At 36.5% G+C, this 19,262-nt stretch overlaps 1 protein-coding gene across 16 annotated transcripts in view; it reads right to left on the bottom strand.

The window, feature by feature from the left end:
• Nucleotides 1-19,262, bottom strand: part of TPX2 (TPX2 microtubule nucleation factor) — a 74,306-nt gene that overhangs the window by 26,282 nt on the left and 28,762 nt on the right. For 9 of the 16 annotated variants that reach the window (XM_067014210.1, XM_067014221.1, XM_067014214.1 and 6 more), the window contains 6 exons: nucleotides 18,959-19,127; nucleotides 16,476-16,595; nucleotides 9,376-9,502; nucleotides 3,836-3,964; nucleotides 2,821-2,949; nucleotides 496-617 (listed from right to left, as the gene is read on the bottom strand). In XM_067014210.1, the coding sequence (XP_066870311.1) occupies nucleotides 496-617; nucleotides 2,821-2,949; nucleotides 3,836-3,964; nucleotides 9,376-9,502; nucleotides 16,476-16,595; nucleotides 18,959-19,064 (733 nt within the window). In that variant the 5' untranslated portion in view covers nucleotides 19,065-19,127. The remainder of the gene's footprint in view (nucleotides 1-495; nucleotides 618-2,820; nucleotides 2,950-3,835; nucleotides 3,965-9,375; nucleotides 9,503-16,475; nucleotides 16,596-18,958; nucleotides 19,128-19,262) is intronic. The other 7 variants (XM_067014217.1, XM_067014224.1, XM_067014220.1 and 4 more) reach the window with 1 other exon arrangement.

Raw genomic sequence — 19,262 nt, 5'->3', positions numbered from 1 at the left:
TCTCTCAGTCATACTTTCCTCCCTAACTACAACTGGATTCACTCAGCTGTCTTCTCCTCTGACTACGATAAAATGGGAAGACAATAACAAAAAACTGGTCTGCCCGATTGCTCTAATCTTCTGTCTCAATCCTAGTTCCTTCTTATTCTAATATAAAGAAAAAGAATTAGGAGAAAAAAGGAGGGAGGAATTAACTCCACTTAGAGAAATGAGGTAAGGACTCATGGAAAAAGGCCTCAAAAGATGGGTGTGACTTCTTCAGTTAGAGATGGAGAGGAACAGCATGCTCTAAGAAAGGACCAACATATGTAAAATGTTCTAGGGAATGATCACTGGGATATGATTGGTACCCATGTCCAGGTTTCTAAATAAACACTTATTTTTATGCTGATTACTGACCAAGAAAGACTTTTGTGCTTTAGGGACTTTAAAAACCCTACCAAGATTATGAGAAGCACCCCCTCAGAAATCAGACTCAATCAGAACCAAGCTAACCTGCTCCTGCAAGAGCAAATTTCTTGAATTCTTCATTCTTTTTCCTCATCTCTACCACCTCTTGCTGCATTTTCATTCTCTTCTCCAACTCTTGCTCCTCAGTACTTTTTAGAATCTTCTGCCTAAAAGGCAAATTAGTAAAGGAGATGAGAGAGGAGAGGAGAGGAGAAAGTGACTCAGTGGTTAAAAAAATCTAAAGGCATTATATAGATTAGATTTTTAAACTGTGATAAAATAACCATCAAAACCAAAAAGTATTACCTAATAAATTGATATTAACTTAGATAACACTATGAAAAAAAGATACAAAATTTATTCCAAAATATTGAAAGTTTCTGAAAAATCAGCTAAAATAACTATAGAAGATATTATAAAATATCCACAAACTTGACTATATAATGATTTACTTTTATGCCACAAGAAAAACTAAAACTAAAATACCAGTAGTAATATTTTCAACAAACATGGCAAGAGGTTAATATACATAAAATATATACTGTGATAGAGAGAACAGACTTAGGAGTAAAGCCTACCAGAATTCAAATCCCAACCTTGTTGTTTCATTTTCTACCTATGTGATCTTGAGAAAACTATTTAACCTCTGTGAGCCTCAGTTTTCTCCAACGTAAAATGGGTAATATGAATATTTGTTCTCACAGAATACTTATGACTATTAAATCAGATAATGTTTCTGAAATACTGGACACATAGCAAAAGTTCAATTTAAAGTAGCCATTCTTCACAGGGAGATCACCTCTGTGCTTTGTGACCACCTAGAGGGGTGGGATAGGGAGGGTGGGAGAGAGGGTGACTCAAGAGGGAAGAGATATGGGAACATATGTATATGTATAACTGATTCACTATGTTGTAAAGGAAAAACTAACACACTACTGTAAAACAGTTATACTCCAATAAAGATGTTTAAAAAAATTTTTTTTAATAAATAAAAAAAATAAAGTAGCCATTCTTTAAAAAATAATAATAAAAAAAAGTAGCCATTCTTAGTAATGAGAACATCACTAAGACCACTTATAGATAAACAGAAAAGGAAAACAGATGATTCACCCAAGAGGAACTTTGGAAAAGATGCTTACAATAACAGTTATACAATCTTGTCAGCAAACACATAAAAATTAAAATAATTTGATGCCATCAACATATCAGTTAAATTTGAAACAATTTTTAAAGTAAAAAAAATTCAATGCAGATGAGACTACAAGGAAGTAAAAATATTCATTCAAAGTTGATGGCACTGTAAATGCATACATTCATTTCGGAAATAAAATTAGAAATAAATATCAGTAGCCAGAAAACTGACCATAATCTTAGATCAAGGAATTTCTCTTTCCTTATCCTAAGGAGACTACTCAAAGAAAAGGATCTGCCTGTAAAGATGTTCATTGATTCCTTATAATTGTGAAAAATAGGAAACAGCATTTTCAACAGGAAATAGTTAAATAGAATTTGATAGAATGCTAACAATCTATCAAAAAAGGGTAAATGTGAAGATTTTGTAGCAGTACAGAAAATAAAATAGTCTCATAGCGAGTGAATAAAGCAGAACCCAAAGATTGCTTATATACTGATTGTAAAAATATGTATTTTATTTTATTTATTTTTTGTAGTACGTGGGCCTCTCACTGTTGTGGCCTCTCCCGTTGAGGAGCACAGGCTCAGCGGCCATGGCTCACGGGCCCAGCCACTCTGCGGCATGCGGGACCTTCCCGGACCAGGGCACAAACCCGCGTCCCCTGCATCGGCAGGCAGACTCTCAACCACTGCGCCACCAGGGAAGCCCAAAAATATGTATTTTACTCGAGTAAAGTCCAGAAGGGAGCTTGTCAAAATAAAAACTGTTCAATTTAGGTAGTAAGAACCTTCACTAACTTTTCCCTTCTATGTTTCTTTTACATTTGTTTTTTGTTTTTTTGTTTGTTTGCGGTACGAGGGCCTCTCACTGTTGCGGTTTCTCCCGTTGTGGAGCACAGGCTCCGGACACGCAGGCTCAGCGGCCATGGCTCACGGGCCTAGCCGCTCTGCGGCATGTGGGATCTTCCCAGATCAGGGCACGAACCCGTGTCCCCTGCATCGGCAAGCGGACTCTCAATCACTGCGCCACCAGGGAAGCCCTACATTTGTTTTAATAGTTATTTTTTTTCAATCTGTAACACTCAAGCACCCACAAGGACACAAAACAATTTACCTTACCATGGTTACGGCTTTCGGAGTTTCCCAAGCTCCATGTGCATCAAACAGACTGCAGATGTACCCATTTGTAATTTTACTCTACTGACTCTAAAGCTGAAATTCAGGATAGAATCATACCTTACAGGTGGGATACAAGGCACAGTATGTCTGCCCTTGGCTTTCTCTGGGGAAGACTCATTCTTTTCAGAAGCATCTTGATGAGTACTGCCTTCTTCCTCTTCCTCTTGCTTCTTTCTATTGTGAGAACTTGAGTTGAAAAGGACAAAAAATATCCTCTAAATTCCCTACAGCACATATCCTGCTCTACCCTCCTCCCCAGATCTACCACACATGGCTTAAATTTTCTCATTCTTTAGGACAACAACCATGATTCAACAGCAAGATTCTTCCAATAGTATCATCAGATCATATATACCAATGGCTACAATAGGTAAACTTTGAGAATGCCAATTAAGAGTTGTCTGATGATGGTTCAGGAGGGTAGGAAGAGATTCCAACTGCTCATCATCAAATGAACAAATGCCAGGCAGCTAGTTGTCTTCTCAATATTTATTCTACTTTCTTTCTTATTAACAGAACCCCAATTTTGCTTGGGGCAGCAATGTATGAAGGCAAAAGTATTGTACTTGCTTCAATGGTCTCTACTGCAACTAGTGGGGATCTAATTTACAGTTCAGTCAACTGAGGTATAACATAAGCGTTTCTGGAAAATATTTCACTTTCCTGATATGGGTGCTGCCCCCTTTCTTTGCCAGACCCTTCTTCTTCTTCTTCTCTCAAACATGGATATGATACCTAGAGATATAGTCGCTATCTTCAGATAATGAGGCAACAAGCACAAAGAAGAAGCTAAGAAACACAGAGCAGCCATCTTGAGCAACAAGCATGAAAAAAAACCCTAAGACTCAGAGATGTCATTGAACCAAAGCTAGCAGCAAACTACTTTCAGACTTCTGTGAAGCAAATAAATCACTATTCTTTAAACCTCTCTAGTTAAATAGGCTATTACGTTCAGCAAAATACATTCCTAACTGATAAAAATAAGAACAAGCACCACATATTCTGCTTGCTATTACCATAGGAGCAAACAGGGTAAAATCTATGTCAAAAGACAGAAGCTGTGGCTACTTACAGTTTCATTTTTTTGGAGGGTGGAATTTCATTGACGATTACAGGAGTAGCACATCTCTTGGCTTTCATTTGTACATGATGTTTTTCTTTCTGCTCCAAACTCTTCTGAGCAGAGAGTCTAAGAGATCTTCTATGGTAGAAGAATTGACAAAACTTATTTGTAATGAATACATCTATTATATATGCAAATACTCCTCAGAAATGTGAAAATATATCAAACTACAAAGGGCTATAAAAAGTGGTATCATTTCTGCTCTAAAAAAAAGTGGTATTATTTCTGCTCTAAAAATCTAATACCTTCTTGCCTTACTGATAGTTTTTGAAAATTCACCATAAAATGCTGGTACTTAAGTGCATTGGTGTTTGTAAATTAGACCTCAACAGAGCTGATTTAATTTTGTAAAAAGGCACTGGCAATCACCTAGTACAACTCCCTCCTTTTGGAAGTATGAGTAAAAGTAAAAAAAGATGAGGTGACTTGACCCTGTTACACAGTTAATTACTGTCAGACTTAAAATTAGAAATCAGATCTCCTGGAAGTTTACTACCAAGTGTTTATTTTCTCCACTTCTTTTAGCCATGGCCCCTTATTTTTGTTAAAATATATAACACATAACAAAAAGTACACAAAACAAAAATTAAGTTAAATGATCACAAAGTGAAGACTCATGAAATCACCACATAGACTAAGAAACAAAACACTGGCAGCAGATGCTATCTTGACTTTTACAGTAATGATTACTTTTTCTTTATCATTTTACCATACAAACATGCATTCCATAAACATGGTCTGTTAGTTTGGAAAGGAAACAAAAAATGTTATGTAATAATCAGACTACTGCAAGCATTTTTTCTGTCTTGGTTTATTTTACTCAACATTATGTTTGTGAGATTCAACCACACTGCCTCAAGTAGTTCTAATTCACTGATTTTCAATTCTGTGTAACATTCATTGTAGGAACATACCATTATTTATCCAGCCTACTGTTGATTCTCACATAATGTCTCTTGATGTACACATTGTTGTTGGGTATGTTAAGTTGTAAGATTGCTAAGTCATTGATAGACATTGTCTTATCAACTAAAGTTACTTTCCAAGGTGCTTGTACCAATCTATGCTTACATTGACTAATTTACAAAAGTCTACACTGCTCTACATTCTCCAAAACACTTAGGATTGTCGGGTGACTTAATTTTAATCATACAAATTGGTATAGAGTAGAAACTCATTGTGGTTTTAATTTGCTTTTCCCAGTGAGACTGAGCACCTTTTCACATGTTTACTGGCCATTTGGCCATCCTCTTTCATAAAGTGCTAGTTAAGTCTCGGTTGTTTTCTACTGCATTGTCAATCCTTTTCTAATTGATTAGTAGGAATTCTTTATATTCTGTGAATAGGAGGCCCTTTGTAGGTTTTTAGTGTTACAAATATCTCCTCCCAATCTGGGGGTTGGCTTTTCACTCTCCTTATGGTATCATCTGATTAGACAAATATGCTCAAATACAACAACCTCCTTCCCTAAAAGCATGTCAGTGTTTTTCTGTGTGGATTCTATTTAAGAAATCTTTCCCTATTCCAAGGTCATGAAGATATTCTCCTATATTTCCTTACAGGAGCTTTAGCTTTCACATTTAGATCTACAATCCACCTTGTACTGACTGTTTTCTATGGAGTGAGGTAGCGGCTAAGTCTCATTTTGTTTTATGTGGCTATCCATTGTCCAGTCATTGTTTATTGAAGGGGGGAAAATAAAAACACTCTCTCCCCAAGGGTCTGCAGTACCACATTTGTCATATATTGTGTCCATATATGAGAGTAAGTTTTTATTTGATTCCATAGGTCTCATTTATCCTTGGGTAATACCAAAGTCTTAATTACTGTAGCTTTATAATATTGCTATCTACTAGACACTTCAAAAGTATTTTGACTATTCTTGGACCTTTGCATTTCTTTATAAATTTTAGCATCAATTTATCAATGTCCAAAATGAAAACCTTTGGAATTTTTGTAGAGATTGCATTGAATCTATACATCAGATAAGGAGATTTGACATATTTACATTACTGAGTCTCTCAAACCATGAACATGGTTATGCCCTGCCATTTATTTAATCTTGTTTAATTTCTCTCAAGTCTTAAGATGTATTAGTATATATTCAAATTTTTATTAGATTGCATAGAGTACTTAATTTTAAAATCTTTATCAAAAAGAATTTAAAACTTAGTAAAAAGTGAAGAGAATAATATAATGAACTACCAGGTACTACTCAGCATTCAGCTTTAAAAATTTCAACTTATAGCCAATCACACTGTCAATTTTCCCTCCATCCACCCCCCCCCAGCTTTTGAAGCAAATCCCAAATTTCAGATCTTTCATCTGCAAATATTTTCATATTAATCTCTAAAAGTACTCATAAAAGCAATTACATGGAGTAATGCAGAGTGCATTTATCATGCAAATCTTCTTGCATACTATTACAAAATGTACACAATATATAAAAATATGACTATTTGAAGGCACTGAAAAGTGACCAAAAGCAGGCAGAAAAAAAAGAAACATTTATCCATGAAAAGCAACTACAAAGGTTAAGAGTTATGAGTTAGTAGCTTTTTTGCCTGAGGGCACACCCCAAATGCAGCAGCTCCAGCAGCAGAAAACTCTCATCTCACTGGCTGTAGATAACAGAAGATAGAATTAGGGCCAGTACAGCAGCTGGAAACTTAGGAGGAAAGTCCTGGAAGTCAAAGAGCTACAGAAAAGGTATCACCTAAAGTCTGAGCCAAAACTCTGCACAAATTCCTATGTATTACTATATATGCTAACTATGCATGTTTAGAGGAGACTGGAGGGCCCAGTGAAAAAGCAGAAACGGTGAGGTGTCCATCCTTAAAAGACATAAATGCACTAGGTAAGACTGGTGAGTTCGCTGGGTTTTTTTTGATTCAGTGCATTCCCCAATGTGTATATAGTAGAATGGCACACAGTAAAGTCTTACTGGCTTTAGGTATAAGAAGACAAACATTAGGGCTGGAAAAACAACTGGAAATTTAGAGGCAAAATGAGAAGCAAGAGAACAAGAGAGGATGAACACTTAAGCCTGAGTATAAACTCTACTCAGTCTTGGCTGACCACTAACATTTTCAGGCACAGGGGAGACTCCAGGGAGCCAGACTAAAAAAGCAACTGTATATGCAGATATATGAATGGCCAGTAATCACATGAAAATGTGATCAACATCATCAGTCATCAGAAAAATACAAATTAAAAACACAATGAGGAACTTCCCTGGTGACGCAGTGGTTAAGAATCTGCCTGCTAATGCAGGGAACACGGATTCCAGCCTTGGTCCAGGAAGATCCCACATGCCGCGGAGCAACTAAGCCTATGCGCCACAACTACTGAGCCTGTGTTCCACAACTACTGAGCCCACGCGCCTAGAGCCAGTGCTCCACAACGAGAGAAGCCACCACAATGAGAAGCCCGTGCACTGCAACAAAGAGTAGCCCCACTTGCCACAACTAGAAAAAGCCCACGCACAGCAACGAAAACCCAACGCAGCCAAAAATAAATAAATAAATAAATTTATTTTAAAAATATATGTGGTAAAGCAACACCTGCATGGAAAAATTATTATTACAGACTAAGGCCTTATTGACTTTTAACTATTCTGAGTCGAAGGAGTTTTGGCTATCTTTTAGTTTATCCATCAAAGTCATGTGAGAAGAAAATAGTAGGAAATTTGTATGACTATCTATACCTTCCTATTCCATCTGCTATTCTTTTCTAGATTAGGCATCCCTAGACTAAGATAAATCTGAGATCTAAGATAAATGGCACTAATGTTTTACCTCTTTATGCATTTTCATAATGCAGTCTCATTTACAAACTACTACTACATGTTATCCTATTTGGCCATTTCTTGCAATAAACCTGAGAGAGATGGTTATTCTCAGTAAACTAAGGTTTTTGAGTAGTAGAGATATCTGCCTTTAAAACAAATGAAACAAAAACAGTTCAGGTCTTCTGACTCTGTGAACAGCTGGCTTTCTGTCATACCATCATTTCCAAAAAGCATTCAAAAATTCATTCAGAATGTGGGGCAATTTTAGTAATCATATACATATTCAAAATGCAGAAGCCAAGACACTAGCACTATCTTGGACTCTGAAGGAATCTATGATACTGGGTCCCTTTTCCATAGGGACTTAACAATCTAAACATGGAACAGAAACCATAGAATCAACCTATAGCAATCTCTTAAATCTCCTGTGATAGCTGGTTGAATCTCGCAGAATTTTTTCAATTGAAAGGGGCTTCTTCACCAGAAAAGATTAAAATAAGCATGCATGATACCACCTTCAAAAGGTGATCCCCTTATACCAGCATGAGGCTTTGTAAAGGGTAATTTAATTACTTCTGAGCAACAGTATTATAAATACTCTGCCATTCCTTAATATTGTTGACATCAAAGTATAAAGTATTAAATAGTTCTGGAATTTATTTATTTTTAAAAAATATTTATTTGTTTATTTGGCTGCACCAGATCTTAGTTGCAGCACTTGGGATCTTCATTGCAGCATACAAGATCTTTTAGTTGTGGTATATGGAATCTTTAGTTGTGGCATAAGAACTCTTAGTTGCAGCATGTGGGATCTAGTTCCCTGGCCAGGGAACCAACCCAGGCCCCCTGCATAGGGAGCATGGAATCTTAGCCACTGGACCACCAAGGAAGTCCCCAGTCCTGGCATTTAAACTCTTTGGGTAAGTGGTAATTATTAGATGGTGAAAGTTTTTTTGTTTTGTTTGTTTTTGGCCATGTTGTGTGGCTTGTGGAATCTTAGTTCCCTGACCAGGGATTGAACCCAGGCCATGGCAGTGAAAGTGCTGAGTCTTAACCACTGAACCACCAGGAACTCCCAAGTGAAAGTTTTTAAAAGTCTAATTCAAATAATCTTTTGATTAGTGCCATCTGAAGGCAACTAATATTAAGACTAACAGCTTTGTTTTGGTTAAAAAGAGGATACTGATACAAAGCGCAACATTCAAAGACATTAGATTTTCACAGGTTCCTAGTGCCAAGAGTACAGCTTACCCCACCCATCCATCCACCCCTTCACTCAAGACTTTATTCAGCTTTGCTCCTGCAAGACACTGTTAGGTACTAAGGATACATGACACTTGCCCTTATGGAGTTTATTTACAACCTATACACCCGAAAAAAAAAAAAACTGCCACATATCCATACAAATAAATGTAAATGGCAACCCATGTTGACAGAGCAAATAGCAAGGACTTTGGAACCAAAGTGATCAGTCTGAATCCTGTCTCTGAAATAAATCTGCCTTGGGCAAGCAACTTAGCACCTCTGAGCCCTTATCTATAAATTAAGCATGTTACCTACAACTTGTAAATGTTATGAAGATTAAATAAGGTAACATGAAGAGTCTAATGTAGTATGGTACACATAGTAGGTGCTCCAGTAACTCTTCTTTGAACATTATTAATATAACCACCACTTTTGAACATCAAAACAGTCTTACCTCTGAGGCTGAGTTAGAATATTTCTTGATGTGGTTCCTTTGACTTTCAGAGAAGAACAAGCATTTGTTGGAATGGACTCTTCCACCAGGTTTTCTTTTTCTGCCTCTTTGTTATAAGTGTTGTCAACTGCAAGAGAGCAAAAACTAGCCAGTACTCAAATCCCAAGGAAATGAGTTGGAGATGAGAGATACATGTGTATATATATATGACTTAATACAGAATTCTAGATTGTAAACTGTGTGTGTGTGTGTGTGTGTGTGTGTGTGTGTCTGTGTGTGTGTGTGTGTATCCCTCCTAAGCAGTGAAATCTTATGCAGAAGAGCAATTTATAAAAGCTACTTTGGTTGAAACAGAAATGAAGTATCCAGGGCCCTGCCTATTTGCCAGCCTAAGGCATCATCTCAGAAAAAAGTATCCCAAACACATTCTCATGACTTTTTTTTTTTTAACATCTTCTCATGACATTTTAAAAAGATAAAATTCTGAAAGCTTCCATAGAGAAAAAGAAATCACCTAAGGAAGGAAAATAGGATAAGCTGAATTCCTCATCAGTAACACAGGCCAATAAAAGATAACAGAATAATGCCTTCAGAGAAGTCAAGAAAAACATATTTTAATCTGCAATTCTATATTAAAAGTAGCAAGGAAAAAGCAACAAGTTACATACAAGGAAACTCCCATAAGGCTATCAGCTGACTTTTCAGCAGAAACTGCAGGCCAGAAGGAAGTGGCACAATATATTTAAAGTGACGAAAGGGAAAAACCTACAACCAAGAATACTTTACCCAGCAAGGCTCTCATTCAGATTTGATAGACACATCAAAAGTTTTACAGACAAGCAAAAGCTAAAAGAATTCAGCACTACCAAAGGCAGCTTTATAAGAAATGTTAAAGGGATTTCACTAGGTGAAAAAGAAAAGACCACAACTAGAAACATGAACATTATAAAAGGAAATATCTCATTGGTAAAGGCAAATATACAGTAAAAGTAGTAAATCAACCACATACAAAGCTAATAGGAAGGTTAAAAGACAAAAGTAGTAAAATCATCTGTATCTACAATAAGCAGTTAAGGGATACACGAAACAATCAGATGTAAAATATGATGTCAAAACAGTAATCATATGGGGAGGAGAGTACAAATGCAGGGTTGTTAAAATGCATTTGAAATTATGAGACCAGCAATTTAAAATAATCAAAGAGACATACAGATTGATAAATATAAACCTCACGGTAATCACAAACCAAAAATCTATAATAGATACACACACACAAAAAAAGAGAAGGAATCCAAATATAACACTAAAGACAGTCATCAAACCACAAAGGAAGAGAACAAAGGAACAAAAACTGACATACAATAACAACCCAAAAACAACTAACAAAATGGCGATAAGTAGATACATATCAATAATTACTTTACATGCAGATGGACTAAATGTTCCAACAAAAGACAAAGAGTGGCTGAATAGATATGAAAACAAGACCCATATATATGCTGCCTACAAGAGACTCATTTCAGATCTAAAGACACACTCAGACTGAAGGTGAGGGTATGGAAAAGAGTATTCCAGGCAAATGGAAATCAAAAGAAAACGGGGTGGCAATAATTATATCAGACAAAATAGACTTTAAAACAAAGAATGTTACAAGACACAAAGAAGTACACTACATAAGGATCAAGGAATCAATCCAAGAAGAAGATATAGCAATTATAAATATATATGCACCCAACAGAGAACCACCTAGATACATAAAGCAAATATTTACAGACAGAAAGGGAGAAACTGACAGTAACACAATAGCAGTAGGGGACTTTTAACACCCCACTTATATCAATGAACAGATCATCCAGACAGAAAACCAGTAAGGAAACACTGGCCTTAAATGACACATTAGTCCATATACAGAGAGAGAAAACATTCTATCCAAAAGCAGCAAAATACATATTCTTTCCAAGTGTACATGGAACATTCTCCAGGATAGATCACATGCTAGGCCACAAAACAAGCCTCGGTAACTTTAAGAAAACTGAAATCATATTAAGCATCTTTTCTGACCATAACACTATGAGACTAGAAGTCAACCATAAGAAAAAAACTGCAAGAAACAAAAACACATGAAGTCTAAACAATATGCTACTAAACAACCAACGTATCACTGAAGAAATAAAAAAATACCTGGAAACAAATGAAAACAAAAACACAACAATCCAAAAATCTATGGGATGCAGGAAAAGCGGTTCTAAGAGGGAAATTTATAGCAATAGAAGCTTACCTCAGGAAACAAGAAAAATCTCAAACAACCTAAGCTTACACCTAAAGGAACTAGAAAAAGAAGAACAAACAAAACACAAAGTTAGTAGAAGGAAAGAAATCATAAAGATCAGAGCAGAAAGAAATGAATAAATGGAAATAAGTGAAATAGAGACTAAAAAAAAATAGAAAAGATCAATGAAACTAAGAGCTGGTTCTTCGAGAAGATAAATAAAATTGATAAACCTTTAGCCAGACTCATCAAGAAAAAAAGAGGGCCCAAATCAATAAAATCAGAAATGAAAAAGGAGAAGTTACAACTCACACCACAGAAATACAAAGGATCATAGGAGATTACTACAACCATCTATATGCTAATAAAATGGACAACATAGAAGAAATGGACAAATTCCTAGAAATGTAAAATCTCCTAAGACTGAATATGGAAGAAATAGAAAATACAAAGAAACCAATTACTAGCAATGAAATTGAATCAGTAATTTTAAAAAAACTCCCAATAGGGGCTTCCCTGGTGGGGCAGTGGTTGAGAGTCTGCCTGCTGATGCAGGGGACACGGGTTTATGCCCCAGTCTGGGAAGATCCCACATGCTGCGGAGCAGCTAGGCCCGTGAGCTGTGGCCGCTGAGCCTGCGCATCCGGAGCCTGTGCTCCGCAACAAGAGAGGCCACAACAGTGAGAGACCTGTGTACCACAAAAACAAAAACAACAACAACAACAAAAACTCCCAACAAACAAAAGTCCAGAACCAGATGGCTTCACAGGTGAATTCTGCCAAACATTTAGAAGAGTTAACACCTATCCTTCTCAAGCTATTCCAAAAAACTGCAGAGGAAGGAATGCTTCCAAACTCATTCTATGAGGCCAGCATCACCCTGGTACCAAAACCAGACAAATATATCATAAAAAAGGCCAATATCACTGATGAACATAGGTGCAAAAATCCTCAACAAAATGTTAGTAAACCAAATCCAACAATATATTAAAAGGATCATACACCATGATCAAGTGGGATACCATATCTTCTTTATCCATACCACATACCACTATAAGGAGAAATAAACAAATCCACAATTATAACCTCTCTCTCTAATTGACAGAACAAGTTGACAGAAAAATCAGTAAGATTATAACAGCCACAAATAATATATAAGCAAATGAGCATGGCTGTATTCCAATAAGACTTCATTTACAAAAATACACTGTCATCAAATTATCAGAAGATGTAACAATTATAAACATATACATACCTAACAACAGAGACCCAGATACCCGAAGGAAAAACTGAAGAAACTCAAGGGAGAAATAGCCAGTTCAGCAATAATAGTTGAAGACTTCAATATCCCTACTTTCAATAATGGACAGAGCCATCAGATAGATGATCAATAAGGAAACAGAAGACTTGAGCAACACTATCAACCAATTTGACCCAACTGACATTTATGTAACTCTCCACCCAATGATGGCAGAATACACATTTTTTTTTTAAGTACACCCAGTACATTTACCAGGACAGACCATATTCTGGGCCATGAAACAAGTCTCAATACATTTAAGAGTTCAAGTCATACAAGTATGTCCTTTCACCACAGTGGAAATCCCCCAAGAAATCAATAACAGATAAGAATTTTGGACCACCCCCACCCCAAATATTTAGAAATTAAATAACACACAGGTAACTAGCAACTAGTAGATATATTAAGTCCTGGAGATCTAAATGCATAGCATAAATGTTATAGTCAACAATGCTGTATTATGAACTTCAAAGTTGATGAGACTAGATCTTAATTGTTCTCATTACAAAAGAAATGATAATTATATGATATGATAGAGGTGTTAATTACATTGCACTATATAAATGTATCAAATCAACACTCTGTACACTTTAAACTTACACCATGTTATAAGTCAATTATATTGCAATTTAAAAAAACACATAGGTCGGGACTTCCCTGGTGGTCCAGTGGTTAAGAATCCGCCTTCCAATGCAGTGGACATGGGTTTGATCCCTGGTCTAGGAACTAAGATCCCACATGCCGCTGGGCAACTAAGCCCGTGCACTGCAACTACTGAGCCCACGCGCTCTGGAGCCCGTGCAGCACAACTAGAAAGCCTGTGTACCACAACTAGAGAAGCCCACACAGCCAAAAAAAAAAAAAAAAAAAAAACCTACATAGGTCAAAGATCTCAAAAGGGAAATTAAACGTATTTTGAATGGAATGAAAATAAAAACATAGCATTTCAAATTTATGGGATGTGGCTAAAGCAGTACTTCGGGGATATTTACAGCAGTAAACACATTAACAAAGAAGAAAGTTTTCAAATCAATGGCTTCAGCTGCCACCTTAAGAAACTTTATATATATATTGAACCCAAAGTAAATAGAAGGGAAATTAATAAAGAACAGAATGGAAATCAATGAAATAAAAACCAGAGAAACAATAGGAAAAAAAAAAATGAAACCAAAAGCTGGTTCTTTGAGAAGATTATTAACACTGACAAATCTTTAGCCAGACTGATTAGGAAAATAGAGAGAGATAACACAAATTACCAATATCAGGAATGAAAGAGGTGATATCACTACAGAATTTATAAGTATCAAAAAGATAATAGGGAAACATTATGAACAACTTTTTGCCTATAAATTCAACAACTTGGATGACACGGACGAATTACTTGAAAGACAAACTACCAAAGCTCATTCAAGAAGAAACAGATAATCGATATCTGTTAAAGAAATTGAATTTTTATTTAAAAACCTTCCTGCAAAGAAAACTCCAGACCCAGGTGGCTTCACTGGTGAATTCTACCAAACATTTAAGAAAGATGTAATATCGACTTTACACAAATTCTTCCAGAGAAATGAAGAGAAGGGAATATTTATAGAGTAAGGCCAACATTACTCTATCAAAATCAAACAAAGGCATCATAAGAAAGGAAAACTACAGATCATTATTCCTCATGAACATAGATGAAAAAATTTTTAACAAAAAAATGTAGCAAACTGAGCCTAAAATATATATAAAAAGAAAAATACCATCCTGACCAATTGGGGGTTCATCCTAGAAATGAAAGGTTGGCTTAAAATTGGAAAATCAGCATAACTGCACATAGTTAAAGTATAAAAGAAAAAAGAAAAAAAATCATGTAAACTTCTTAATAAATGCAGAAAAAGCATTTGAGAAAATCTAGCATCCATTACTATAAAAATTATCAGTAAAATAGGAATAGAAGGGAAATTCCTCAGCCTGATAAAGTGCATCTATGAAAAAACTACAGTTAACATCATACTTAATGGTGAAAGCCTGAGTGTTTTTGCCCTAAGATCAGGAATAAAACAAGCATGTCTACTTCTCTACTCCTATTCAGCATCCTACTAAAGGTGCAGTACGCAAGAAAGAAAAAGAAACAAAAGGCAGATAACATAATCACCTTTGTAGAAATCTGATGGAATCTACAAAAAAGATACAAACACTACTGAGTTTAGAAGATTGTAGGATATAAGATCAACATAGAAAAATTATTGTATTTCTTTGTTCTAGCAACACAACAGAAAGTTGAAATCAAAATAGAGGTCTGAAAAGTGCTTTGAGAACACAAATAAGGGGAATCAATTAGAGAAAAAAAAGATATTTGAGCTGGAACTTGAACGATAAGTAAGGACTTCTCAGTTAGATTAAAGGTATTCAAGGCAGGGGGAATAGCACTAACGAGACAGGTAAGAATGTGTGCTAACAAAGAACAAAAAGACTGCGGGGCCCAAGGGGTATACATGCATGGAAGCAGTGTACATGGTCTTTGCCACATGATGGGCCATGCAGAGTTCTCTTGCTCTGGGGCTTACTGCTGATATAACAGTCTTAAACTGAAAGTGGTCCAGACAAACGAGGTACATCACATCCTCTTTCAATTCAAGAAGAGCACAAAGGCCATCAAAGCAACAGAAAATCTGCCACACTTCTAAGCACCTCAAGTGAAACGTGCACATAGTTCTAACCTCTTATGCAAGAAAGATGGCTATAAAAGTTCAGGATCCTTGTCCAGATCCCAAATTCAATAGATATCACCTGTACTCATGAAAGAACTATTTAAAAGTCAGCTTAGCAACTCAGACTCTGCAAACTACACAAGTTCACTGAAAATACAGCTATTTTCTGATACGGCCCTCTAGTTATTGGTGTGACTGAGGCTAGTTTCAGATTTACCATAAGATTAATTTTGAAATGTTCTAAATTGATTGTGGTGATGACTGCACAGCTATGCTGTGAATATATGAATAAACACCGAAATGTACATTTTAAGCAGGTGAATTGTATGATATGTGAATTATATCTAAATACATCTACTATTTCAAAATAAGAATCATTTTTGAGGATTCAAAGAATACTTCTTTTGTTTTAATCAAATAGACAGTATTTTGCAGATTTAGTAACTACTAGTTTAAGTGTCAATCATCTTTTAAAATCAGAAACATGACTCAAAGAATTCTTGTATAGTTAGCAAGCAGTACATTCTTCCCTCCTGCTTTGTTTCCCAACCAGACCGAGGTTAGGTTATATTAAATCTAGTCATAAAAAGAAAATAGTTATACATCTGGCAATAAAATTCTATGTTAGCTTAATTTCCAAAAGACTGGAAAAAACAAAAAGAATGCAGCACATCATTAGTTTCACATTCACCATGAAATGAATAAATGAATTAGCACATTTCACCAATTAAAATCCAGGAGATACATCATTTAGGTAATTTCCCCAGATCCCTCAGGTTCCTAATATACTGTTCAACTATTCTGCCAAGCAGCTTTTTTCTAAGATGTTCTTTCTTACCTGGTCTCAAAGGTGTGACATCTTGCTGAAGATTAGCTGTTCTCAGAGGAGTTTTGCCCTGAAAAAGCCCTCCTGTACCATTCTTCCCAGGAAACTTATTCTCCAAATTGGCCTTCTCTTCTGTGAAAAGGTAAAATCATCATCGTGTAAATAATCAGCAAGAAAGCAAAATAAATTAGTGCCATACACTTAATATGGGACCTAAATAAAGCCTCCTACCAGTATACTTCTAACTCACTTGCAAGTACCAGCAAAGTTCTAGTGATCAAAATGGAATAAGTACACATTATACGTCAGAGATAGCGACTGCAAAAACTATCACTAAAACACTGGCAACGCTGAACAATGTATTATAGAAAAGAAGTGCAGACTCCGCATTGTGAATAGCTCCTTATCTTTGCTTGATACACATTCAGGACCATACAAGCATAAACTGGCCTTATCTACCACCTAAATACATCATGTTCCTCTTAAAGAAAACTGTATCCAGCAAGACCTGCGAGGCTTACAAGGGACATCTGATAGTCTAATTGTGTTGAGGTTCTTCCTCAACTAGGAGAGTGTGGGGTGTATGAGGATGGAACAGTTAGGCTCTCTTAAGGAATTTTATCTTAGGTTCCACTGTGCCCAAAACCAGTGCAAAACAGTGAAAAGTGTATTCTACCAACAGCCTACTGATAGAAATTTTAGGAATGCGGTGAGCCCCAGCAATAACTCTGTGAAAGTACACTCTGTTTGCAACTGTGTAAAAAGATGTGATTATTTGGAAGAAAATTAGAAAGTAATATATTAGAACTACGGTGATTTTGAAAAAAATAGTGGGATTCATTTTTTTCTTCCAAACTGTATCTAATAGTATTGTTATATTAGTATTTCCTTTCTTGTTTTCAAGAAAAACTTGGAAAAAGAGATAGACAACTCAGCTATTTCCTCAGGGTTTCTGTGGGCCAAAGGCATGGGGAAGACCTCTGTATGGCAGCTGGCCGTCTTATCCACCCTTACTCCTACACCATGCCCAAAAGACCCCTCCTCTCAGGATACCCACTGGATTTTATTAGAATCCTTTTCCAAGAGAATGGCATATGCCATCACATTTGGACACTGCATTATAAGTGTTAAGTACAGCTGCAATGGACTAATTTCTAATTTCTATCCCCCATCACATCCTTCTCTTAATGAGGAGGATAAGGACATGAGATAGAAGAAAATGAAGAAGCCCCAGCAAATACTAGCCTCACATATCACTGGGCTCAGATATTATTCCAACGTAATATAAAAACAAAACCACATCCTATTTGTTGACCTGGTGTCAAAGTTTGTGTCATATCACCTGCCCCAACATCAGGCAATCCTATCTCTATTTGGAGATTGGGTTGTGAGTAGCATAATCCCTCCATTTAAAAATGAACTGGGGGGAATTTCCTAGAGGTCCCGTGGTTAGGACTCCATGCTTCCACTGCAGGGGGCACAGGTTCGATCCCTGGTCGGGGAATTAAGATCCCTCAAGCTCTATGGTGGGGCCAAAAAAAAAAAAGAACTGGGGAGAAGCAGCAAGAGGGAGATGAGTATAGTTATAAAAGGGCAACACAGGATCCTTGTGATGTTAGAACTGTTTGATATCTTGACTGTGGCAGCAGATCAACAAACCTACACAGGTGATAAAATTGCATAGAATTTAATACACATAAATAAAAATAAATACAAGTCAAACTGGGGAAATCTGAGTAAGACTGTCAACATCCCAGTTGTAATATTATACTCTATGCCCAGTGACAGTAGAGCAAGTTTTTATGTGACTACCATCACTACAGACATGTCCTAGAACTTCACTCAACTTTGTTGCATCTAGATTTTACCATATGACCCTAAAGCTTAAATATTTCTTATTCTTAACTGGAAAACATTGATTTCTACTGATAACTCCATTCCCAAAATACTGGGCATCTCAATTATTTCTATCATATCGTGGATAACAAAGTATCTTGGTGCAGAAAAGAATTTATATTTTTTAAATTTATTTATTTTTATAAATTTATTTATTTTATTTATTTATTTTTGGCTGTGTTGGGTCTTCACTGTTCCGCGCAGGCTTCCTCCAGTTGCGGCAAGTGGGGGCTATTCTTCGTTGCAGTGTGAGGGCTTCTCAATGCAGTGGCTTCTCTTGTTGTGAAGCATGGGCTCTAGTCACACGGGCTTCAGTAACTGTGGCACGCAGGCTCAGTAGTTGTGGCTTGCGGGCTCTAGAGCGCAGGCTCAGTAGTTGTGGCGCATGGGCTTAGTTGCTCCGCGGCATGTGGGATCTTCCCGGACCAGGGCTAAAACCCATGTTCCCTGCACTGGCAGGCAGATTCTTAACCACTGCACCACCAGGGAAGCACAGGAATTTATATTTTGGTTATCTACAATCCCTTCTATTTTTGAAAGGTCCCTAGCACAAAGCAAATCACTAACCCTTAAAACAACCAGAGAAATCAGACACTTACCAAACCAGGAATCTATGTTTTGGGTATCTTCCTCATCATTCAAAGATGTAAAATTGATGAAGTCTGTTGGAGCATCATAGGAATAGGAGGTTGTAACTTGTGACATTTTTCCCACCCTTGGTGCAGAACAGCAGGTTTGCCCAGTGTTTGTTTCTCAATAGGTCACCTCCTAAGGAAAGAAATAGTTCAGAAACTTGGTGGCACATTTATCTTAAGGTACTGATTGCCTAACAATTACTTTGCTTTTAAGATCACATTTGCAATTCTGAAAATCACCTGGGCAATATGCCTTACTTTTCAAATC

This window comes from Kogia breviceps, chromosome 14, assembly GCF_026419965.1.
Source record: "Kogia breviceps isolate mKogBre1 chromosome 14, mKogBre1 haplotype 1, whole genome shotgun sequence".
NCBI lineage: Eukaryota > Metazoa > Chordata > Mammalia > Artiodactyla > Physeteridae > Kogia > Kogia breviceps.
The sequence above is the reverse complement of the archived record's forward strand: the minus strand, read 5'-3'. Positions and strand labels throughout refer to the sequence as shown.